The sequence below is a fragment of the Berghia stephanieae genome, chromosome 2, assembly GCF_034508935.2.
Source record: "Berghia stephanieae isolate SIO BIC M18660-M18661 chromosome 2, UCSD_Bste_1.3, whole genome shotgun sequence".
Lineage (NCBI taxonomy): Eukaryota > Metazoa > Mollusca > Gastropoda > Nudibranchia > Aeolidiidae > Berghia > Berghia stephanieae.
In genome coordinates, this window is record NC_088361.1 from 37471534 (window position 1) to 37482336 (window position 10803).

The 10803-nt window shown below is 35.9% G+C and overlaps 1 protein-coding gene across 1 annotated transcript in view; it reads right to left on the reverse strand.

Annotated features, from left to right (window-relative positions):
- Positions 1 to 302: 302 nt before the first annotated feature.
- Positions 303 to 10803, reverse strand: part of LOC144964817 (kelch-like protein 10) — a 47504-nt gene continuing 37003 nt past the window's right edge. The window contains exons 10-13 of the mRNA XM_078899466.1: positions 10441 to 10712; positions 6003 to 6094; positions 2381 to 2639; positions 303 to 817 (exon numbers count right to left, since the gene is read on the reverse strand). Of these exons, the coding sequence (XP_078755592.1) occupies positions 764 to 817; positions 2381 to 2639; positions 6003 to 6094; positions 10441 to 10712 (677 nt within the window). The 3' untranslated portion in view covers positions 303 to 763. The remainder of the gene's footprint in view (positions 818 to 2380; positions 2640 to 6002; positions 6095 to 10440; positions 10713 to 10803) is intronic.

Consider the following 10803-nt stretch of genomic DNA (forward strand, 5'->3'; position numbering starts at 1 on the left):
AACACACATACTATTACAGGTTGGCACAGTCATATTCATTGTCGCTTCTAAAATATTTTGAGAGGGGCAGCTTTGAAATTTATTAAATATGTGGCATATCCAAGTTTTTAAAAAGTCCCCTATCATAAAATGTAAATGTAATAAAGATTGAACTTGGAGGTTCAAGTTAATTGATAAAGACAAATTATTTGGGCGTTTCTGGGTTTTTCCTTTGCCAATTAACTTGGACCTGTAATTCAACTTTCTCGTTCATAATTTTTAATTTGAGCATAAATCACCAATAATTCTCGAGACAAGAAATATAAAATGGGAAAAGTACTTTTATTTTATCTACTAATGATTTCTTTATTGCCAAAAATTTCCGAGGACTGGACGTGTTGCAAAAAATCATATAGTCATGAAAATAAAAAAATGAAAATGACTTCTATAAATATGCATAAACATAAATGGATACTCTATTATCGTTTGTTCTTGTCTCCTTGTGTTTATTATTGTTTATTAAATATTAGATATATAGACGTTCTTGTTTGGGAAATCAAGAATTGCTCTTATTATGAGATAATTGTTTCTATTTTAGTTTCCGTTTGCTGCCTCATACATTTTGACATACATCAATTGTTCCATTTATTTGATGTTTTAATAGCATTGGTAAATTGACGTTTGGACTAAATTCAATAAAAGAATGTGCGAATTCTTTATTTACTTTGCATCGTATCAAAAACTTGATTTAGCTGAGAAAATAGCTTGATCCAACCGACAAGAGTCACTTGACAGATTTTCTCATTCTTGAAAGATTCTTGAAATCTTGTTTCTGAAACTGAAAATATCTGCATTTTTATGTCACACCTTTTTTACAGCAAGATTTGGTTTAAAACAGTCATTTTACCTGTTTCAAATTGGTCAGTTCTATTCTCATTCATTACATTGACAACTATAGTCACTGCATAAATCAAAAATAAATAATAATGTGAAATTGAATGTCAGCTTCAATTTACAAAAACAGATCAAATGAACGTTTCGGGTATCCCCTTTATCAACAAAACAGGATGAATGAAACACTGCAGATCATCTGTGGTGTTTCATTCATCCTGTTTTGTTGATAAAGGGGAAACCCGAAACGTTCATTTAATCTGTTTGTGTAATTAAATTGAAGCTTACATTCAATTTCACATTATTATTTATGTCTTCGAGCTTCGAGCAGCAACATTTGCATTGCATAAATCACACAACACAATTTAATTCACTTCGTAATATATTCCTCAGATAAGCCATAATATGTCACCCAATTCTTATTTCAATTTTTACAAGTCACCCGTTAGGTGCTCTATCAAGAATTATTAGCTTTCCGTTTTTTAAATTTTCGTCGTTGCCTTTAGCCAGGTACTCACTTACACACATTCTATGTGTAGTTTAAATAAGGAAAAAGTTGTTACCCAAGGAAACAAACCCGGATTTATAAATTTTAAATCATTGGCTTCTATTCTCTTACTGCCCTTGCTCAACAATATTTGACTGTGCTGCAAGATAAAGCACCATACTATTTGGCCAGTGCAGTGTATATACGGTATACTGACATCATTATCTTTTGATCTTAAAGCATTCGATTTACCACTTAAATCATCGGCTTTGTATTTGAGATTTGAAATAAAAAGTCGAATTCATTATTTTTTTCATTTAGGCCGGGAACTTGTACTGCAATAATTGGCCTGTTAAAACAGCAATCAAAGTTTTCAAACAGATAAAATATTTTAAATCAAGACTTCATAATTTATTGAAAAGCAAATCCCTAAAACGATCAAACAAACCCGTTCAAATCTGAGAAATCTTAGAATTCTTAGGTTTGAGACCTTTTGGTAAATCAGCCCAATGTTAAAAGTAATCGTTTTATAGCCAAAATATATAAATGTGTTTTGAGATAGTACACCAGAACACATTGGAAAATCCCACTCCAAGCTTTGTCTAGACGTTTGATTTGTTCAAACGGTTTTCCCGAATTCTGGAAAAGTAGATGAAATCGATCAAATCGTATGCACACAAAAATTGAATTAATTTAGAAATAGACTAGATAACTACCGGGAGGAGCGAGAAAAACTTAATTATGACTACGTACACACAAAAAAAATCAACTCTGTATGAGAATCAAGCTCGATAAAGAACAACTGGAGTCCAGCGAAAAGTATCTATAAAAAAACTTGTGCTTGAAATCTAAGTATCTTAGTATAAAATTGTAGTTTGACTTTGAGTGTAAAGTTAATAAATCTTTTGTCGACGTTGTTGTCTTCAACAGCCCAGGATATTTCGTTTCGGAAGTTTTAAGTTCATAATAACATTTTTAAGGATTTTTGAAAAATACTAGCATGAACTTAATTAACGCACTCACTTGACAACGTATCTTGTGCTTCTGCCGTTGTAATGCTCTAACTCTGGTGTTGGAATTGTTGTTGTCCGCTGAGGTAGTCACTGGGGCTGTTGTAAGTGTTGCGGCAGTTGTTGTAGTGATTGCGGGATCGACGGTGGAGGAGCTGCCCTGGTGGGCTGTCAGTCTATGCTGGTAGATGTAATCGTGAACGTTGGGCAAGCCCTTCACAACACAGGCACTCAGAGCGCTCCTATACAGACTCATATCAGTGGCATCGTACCTGGGAAAAGGCGAGTTCAATATCGGACGTCAAGAACTTCAAGGGACAACATGAAAATCTAATCAAAAGCCTCGACTTTGATACAATAGGATTCAATACTCTGATGTCACGTCCGCCCAGCAACGAGCAGATTGGTTCTAAACAAAGAAAATCGGTAGTTTTTATTTTTCATGCTGGCTAGAACTTTTTCACATGTCATGTGATCAGAATGTGTAAAAGTCAAAACATGATCAGATTTATGTTTTCTCCTCTGAATACACGTATTAATTCAGGGCGTCCGCCATTGTTCCGATAGTTTAGAACCAGTTACTAAGTTACTATGCGTCATTACGAGGGAAGTGACGTCACGACTGTTGAAGCCTATTTATAACATGACATGGAATAGCCTAGGCATACACAATAGCCTTTTTCAATATTTGCCGACCTGGCAGTATTGTGTTCCCTCAAGATGTTGAACGGCGTCCGCTATTTTTTCACATATGATTAAAAAGGTAAGGCATCATACGATGACACGAATCAATTCCATGCATCATTGCATGACGATCTGGCTGGTAGGCAAGTAATCAGTGCGGGTTATGACCAATACTGTTTTATTTCTCGTAAAAAAAAAAAGGCAATAAAAAGATAACTGGGAATAATTGAGATAAGAGCATCCAATTTTTTCCATGTTAAAATGAATGTATCTATTAGTCATGTATCGAGCGAATTTCAAAGGTACATGTTTGTGTCCGACTTGACGAGCCCATTTTCGTGCGTAGCACCCCGCATCGTACACGCTTGAGGATTGGTGAGCATTGTATTTTTAATTAAACAATTGCTTATAGTGCGGTTTGTATGACACTCGCTTTCGAATTGGAAGGTCCTGGGTTCGAGCCTCGGCCGGCGCATAGTTGAATCGTTGGAAAAGGCTCTTTACTCACATTCTCTCACCGTACTTAGATGTAAAATGAGTACCTGGTCGATAACAGTGTTGTCTCTGTCCGAAAAGAATTGTAATATCGTCAAACAGGTGTCATGTCCCGTCCTAAATGTTAAGTGTTGCTGTTGACCAGGGACTTCTTGTAAAGCCCTTTGATCACGTTTAGTGGATATTGCGCTAATATAATAGTTCACTTTTTTTTTAAATTTCAAGTCATGAAACATTTTGTTCTTTTTGATTTAGGTAAAACGTATTCAATGTCTTTACTTCATTAATGCTCCTTTTAAAAACACAATTTCCAGATGATATTAACAAAAATATCATATCGCCACCAACAGGGGAAACAATTCAAACCAGGGAAATTTTCATTTCACAAATTTTACCATACGAAACCTTCACCTACATTTCTATATAAGCTCAATATTAAGTATAGATTACCACAGTAAATGAAGAGGATATTCGAAACGTCCATAACCTTCTTCGTTGTGTTGCGCATTATAAAGTATTGGGTCTTGAAAGTTTAAAAAGTGAAGAAGAAAGAAAACAATGATGAAGGAGAGATTATCACTTTAGATGAAGGGGAACCCAAAACGTCCAAAATACTCGTTTCAATTTTTTTTAAAGTGTACTTGCCATAACATCAATCACTATATTGCTTAATATAATGTATGGGATCTTGATAGCTCAAGAAAGTGATAAAAAGTGATGAAGGGCAGATGAGGGAAATACCGAAGCGTTCATAACATTTATTTCATGAACGTGTCACCGCCTTCTCTGTATTGCTCAATATTATATTAGGGTCATAATTACTCGGAAAAGGGAAATTGCGATGAAGGGTATTTCATTATTGAAATGAAGGGCGTACCAGCTGCGTTCATAACGTTTGTCTCTATGTGAAAGTCTTACTTACAATCACCACTATAACCATAAAGCAATGGTCCTTAACAACACGGAAAAAAATAAAGATAGATTATCACTTTAGATGAAGGGCAAACCCGAAACGTTCAAAACATTCATCTCTGTGATTGTAATAAATTGTACTTATCACCACCTCTCTGACTATATTGCTCAATATAATATAATATGGAGATTAAAATAGCTCAGGTAAGTGAAAATAAAAGTGGTGAGATGTAATTTTCCGTTGTAAATGGAGGGGAACTATCGTCTTATAAATACTTAAGTACATGTCATCCCCTCCATTACTGTATAACTCAATAAAAATGTGTGGGATCTTGACGGCTCTGAAAAGTAAAAACAAAAAGCTTTAAAATAAAGAGCAAAGGGTGATTAATCTAGCTTTTTGTAAAAAAAAAAAACAAAAACAAAAACAAAGACATTAAAATTAATCCTGAAATAAAACGAACCATGACCATACTGTTTTCACTGTTTTTAAACATAACTTTGTTATAACATGCGAGATATTGAGTCTTGAGGACTGAATAAGCAAAGTGTACGACATGAAGCGACCTAAATGTATGGCTTGAGGAACCCTAGTAAAAAGTGTACGATATGAGGGGATTACTTCCCAGGCCTACTGTGTGACCTTAGAGTAGTTGACAGCGACAAACGATTAGTTTTTAGTTGTCACTTTGACAATTACAAAATGAAAATAGAGATACTCTTTTGACTCTGCCCTCGTCTGTTCAATGGCAATCGATAGTTCACTGCAGAAACGCGTATTCATGTGAAGAATATAAGCATTATATCGTCCCTACTAAAAAGCCAAAGTAACACCCAGATCGTATTTACAAATGCTTGAAGTATATGTTTACATTCAACATGCGCAACATAATATTCGTAACGTTGTTTTCAGCAGTGCTCCACCTCATGTGGAAAAGATGGAAGAGCTTATCTGGATAGAAACTTCCCTAGCATATGGATAGGGAGAGATGGACCTATTATCTGGCCCCTCAAGTCACCCGGTATCACACTCCTTGACATCGTTATCTGGGGATATCATGGCTCATGCGGCCCCTGTGACCGACATTGACAATCTTAATTCAAGAAACGACAAGAAGTAGAATCTTTTTTACACCAAAAGCGGGAGAAAATTAAAACAAAGTTTAGAACTTAGGGATGCGCATGTAGCAGAGTGATCGCGAAGACTTGATGTGGTTGCTTATGATATTTTGTTAGTGATTTATGAATGAAATTTTCAGAGGAGAGTATTTTTCGAATTTCAAAAATGTGTTAATATCTTGTTCCTGTTTCTTTTTAACCTCGACTTCTGACGCGACTAACAAAAATTGATTATTACTCTACACATTGTTGATACCAGTTTAGATAAAAACTGAGGTGATTTTCGAGTCTTACAAGAAACCGGATATATGTTATCCCTACTAGTCTTCAAGTTTGCTCAATTATTTATCCTGGAATGGAAAAATGGACACCATGTATATCAGGGGGCGACGAATAATTCATTTTACATTTAAAGACCATCTCACCATTCGTCTGATGTGGCATCAAAACATTCCACATTAAAAATTGTCGTCACGCCATTAAAGCCTCCGATTGCAAACAACAGGTCATCGATGATCTAGAAGGAGGGAGCAGAGTATCAAATCAATATCAGGAATCAGTTTTTAAATACAAGAAATGCATAATTAAAATGACATAATTATTAATTTGGCCTCTCCACTCTTATGTGCTATCTGTTAATAGTATTGCAATTCACCGCATGCTATGAAAAAGAATTCCGCGCTTCGCCTCTCTGTAGAAATAGTAATCTTTCAGTGCGATACTTCTCAGTTTGACAGTTTTTGTGTGTTTGGTCCATATGTTTATCAGTTTTTATGAATGTAGAAATCACAACAGGAAGCTACCTCTCTGGCTTTTGAATATTAATTGTACCAATTGTTTATGGCAAGTGTGTACAAAGTGTACAATTTGTTGTGTCATTTTGAACCCAGGGTGGCAATGTTAGTGAGTAGTGAATATGAATTTCGTAAAAAGTAAATCCCTGACCAAGCCTTGGAGAGTTAAGTGATCTTAATCACAACAGAATTCACTATGGATAATATTGTCATTGTAAACCATCCAAATGTTCAATCATCTCAGACCCTTTGTTTTGTATATACCGTAAAGAAGAAAAATCGCAAAGTATGGTACTGTACCCGATGAAAATAAAATCGGCTTTACGTCACTAACATTTCTTGTGTACGAGCTAATGGGCATGGTCTATATTACCTTTCGATGTCTCTGGCTCCAGGTCATTGGTCACATTGCAAAATGTGCTCAAAGTGACCAACATAGTGAAAAGTGTTCACAGCTTTTGAAATATCTAACATCACGATTGGTCATTTTGTTCAGCTTGACACATGCGTATGTTTACACCTTCCATAAGCAAAGCAACGTGTTTTACATGTGTTAAGAAATATCTAATCGTTGGACAGCAACAAATCATGTGATTGATGACTTGGTTGGATGAAAACCTGAATATAGATCGGTCCCATTATAAATAAAATCCATCAGAAGGTTGTGAAGATATCCACGTCAATGCGTGAGCACGGGATGAGGAACGGACTTTAATTACAAATATAGGTCAAAATATTATACATCCAAGGACTCTACTCACTCTATCCACTCTCTTCTCCTATTATAGATACGAAGGAACGAAGTCGACTTCACTCAGTTCTTTGTTATTGAGTTGAGTGATTAGCTCTCTCCGTTTTATGTGTTGGTGGGAATCACTGGCGGGCATATGTTTTGAGTATTTTACCTAAACGCACAAACCAATACAACTTGTTTTTCATAACATTTATATATCCCAGAATTCCTCTCTGGTCCTCTCTCTCTCTCTCTCTCTCTCTCTCTCTCTCTCTCTCTCTCTCTCTCTCTCTCTCTCTCTCTCTCTCTCTCTCTCTCTCATTTTAATATCGAAGATTTAGGAGCTTTGCTCGCATTATATATTGTATAGATAGTATGCGCTTGGTTAAGAAGTTCACAACATTGCCATCCGGAAGAATAACGGACCAACACACAAAACTATGCGTAACCATGAACGTTTATAATCTGGTTCATTACAGTTTAGTGAGAAGTACTCATAAACGCGGATGGCAAAAACAATAACAAAGACCCGAGTGACGTCATCTTCGTTCTATCAATAAATTTAAATTGAGCATTTATTGAGCGCAATATCCACGAAGCGTGCTCAAAGCGCTTTACAAAGGGTCCCTGGCCAACAGCAACATTTAACATGAAGGACGGGACATGACGCCTGTTCGGCGATAGTACAATTTTATTCGGACAGAGACAACACTGTTAACGGCCAGGTACTCATTTTACACCTGAGTACGGAGAGAGAATGTGAGTAAGGAGCCTTCTCCAAGGACCTAACTATGCGCGCCGAGCGAGGATCGAACCCAGGACCTTCCGATCTGAAAGCGAGTGTCATACCACTAGACCACATAGCCGCAATACATATTTTTTAAAAACATTAGCAGGTCTGAATTTAGGGTTGGTCTCAAGAAAGGTTCGGCGGGCGATCACGACTGCACATAAGTTACGACGTCACACCTTATACTCTCGAGGCTCCAAATTCCTTATAGGTGTTATCTTGCGAACCAATAATGAACCATATCGAATCAAATGGTGACATAACCATAATTTTGGGAACAGGATGTAGAGGAAGGTTCTTAAGATTACGGGACGTAAAGACGAGGATGGATGATTGACGACCAGCATAATATTCCAACTAGAAGATAATAATATGCTATCACTCTAAATACATAAGATCTATTACATAAGGCATGTATCCATTCCTCGAGAAGAGTGGTTATACACTTCCAATGAGATTGGAACCCGTTTTTTTAACATCACACTTCTGTTCCCTATTCGCTGCCACATTTTGATACTATTAATTTGGGTTTGTTTTATTATTTGTTGTTTTTGTTTTGTTTTTGTTTTTGTTTTGTTTTTTTGTTGTATTTTTTCTGTCTTTTGTTTTGTTTTTTGTTCTTTTTTTATGTTTTTTGTTGTTTTTATTTCGTGATAGTTTTTGATTCTGTTTGTCTGGGTTGGTTTTTCTTTTTTGCATTTTATACTACTTGTTATATTCTGTGTTAGCAGAGAATCAAAATGTTTTAAATTCTAAATCAAGTAATTTGGTAAGCATATGAATAGACTAATTCTGCCCCACCCAATTTCCTATGGAACTTTTTTACTGCTTTACTCTGAAATAAAAAAGTCAAAGTGATACTAAACTGCTAGATGCTGTGGACTGTGAAAAAGTAATGAACAAAAATGAATATAACAGCATGAAAAAGAATAAAATCCCAAACACGGAACGTTTCGGGAATAATGCCCTTCTTCAGCCAACACTGCACCTATGAATGATGTCATTAGCTATATTTATGTTGGCTTTAATTTTTACGCTGATGATACTCAACTTTACTTTCCTATTGACCCGTGTGATTAGCACGAAGTTATTCGAGGGTTGGAGTTGTGTATCATTGCCGTTAAAGACTGGATGACAATTAACAAATTTAAATCAAACAATGAAAAGAATGAAATATTATTATTAGAAAACAGCTGTTCCAAAAATGTAATATCGTCTATCCATATTAATATTTTAAAAACAAATAATGTACAAAAAAAGATTTTAACAGCCTCAAAGAAGATCAAACTAGCATACACGGAATGTTCGGGCTAAAAACACTTCCTTGTTTACCCAATAATAAAAAAAAATTTTAAAAAACTTTTATTTATCGCAACATCCACAAACCGTGCTCAGGGCGCTTTTACAGGGGCCTCCGCTTAACATGAAGAACGAGACATGACCCTGTTATTACCAATTTTTTCGGACAGACGCAATGCTGTTAATTGCCAGGTAGTCATTTTACACCTGAGTATGGTGAGAGAATGGGATTAAAGAGCTTTTTACAAGGAATCTACTGTGCGCCGCTAAGAACAGGATTTGAACCCAGGACCTTCCGATCCGAGTGTCATACCAATAACTAGACCGCACAAAAACAGTGAAACGTTGACACTTTACTTTAAATCCAGACAGACGGCATAAATATGGTATGCTTTGGTTTATAATTGAAGATGGATGTAAGCCTAAACCCTCTCCTTACCAGCCATTTTCAGGATTTTCCCCAAAACTTCACACCCAATTAACACAAAAATATATTTTTTATCACTCAAACACAATAGCAGTAAAATTCTTGCGATACATAATTTCTGAAGCAAAACATGCTCTACAACATACTGTTCATTTTCTTTAAATTTTGTGGTGGACAAAACAAATTCGAATAAGAATAATGTTGGTTGCATCGTAACAAATGCGACGATTTTCCTATAGTTGGTAAGGAGAGAGTTAATATTTTGTTCTTTATGGAATTTGCTAAAATCATTTTTGCAGTAAACATTAGTATTAACTAACTCCGAACAAATAGAGAAGTTGACTAATATACAAACAAGTAAATTATGAAAACATAGGGAGAGGACAGAGCATTACACATGTTGAGAGAAAGGTGATTAAAAGAAAGCAATTACAGGGGGAAAATAACACTAACAGTACTTAAGTGAGTCACTAAGGATGCAAAGATAATAACACGAGTAACGGTGACTCATAATATAATATGAGAAAACAAATTTTAAAAAAAATTTTCGGCCCTTGGTCTTCGGCAGATAGCAGAATATAGATAGTATGCGCTTGGCTAAGAAGCTCACATCATTGCCATCCGGAAGTAGAACGGACCAACACCAAAACGGTGTGTAACCTTGAACTTTTATAGTCTGATAATATAGTTAAGCGAGAATTACTCATAAATGTGGATGGTAAAAAAACAATAACAAAGCCCTGTGTGACGCCATCTTCGAACTCTATCTATATACAAAATAAAGAGGAGTAAACAGTGAGCAGGAAGCTTTCAAACTGACCTCCGTGGCAAAATTACTTCTTGGGCTGTACATATCGGGAATATCTGACCACTGTCGTGTCCTAGGACAATATTTCTCCCCTGTGTTCATTCTCGTAACTCCGTTGAATCCACCCAGGGCGTAAATAGTGTCCTTGTAAGCAATCACCCCAACCCCACTGCGACGATTTCTCATGTTTGAAATGAGAGTCCACTGGTTGCTTTCTGGGCTGAAATACTCTGCTGAGCTCAGGCATTCTTGTCCATTAAATCCTCCGCAAATGTACACTTTGTCTGAAGAGAATTCATATTTAAAAATCATTTCCTGGAGTATTGACAATCAAGCAGAAGAGAGATAATGTTATCAAGTTATTTATAGTATCAT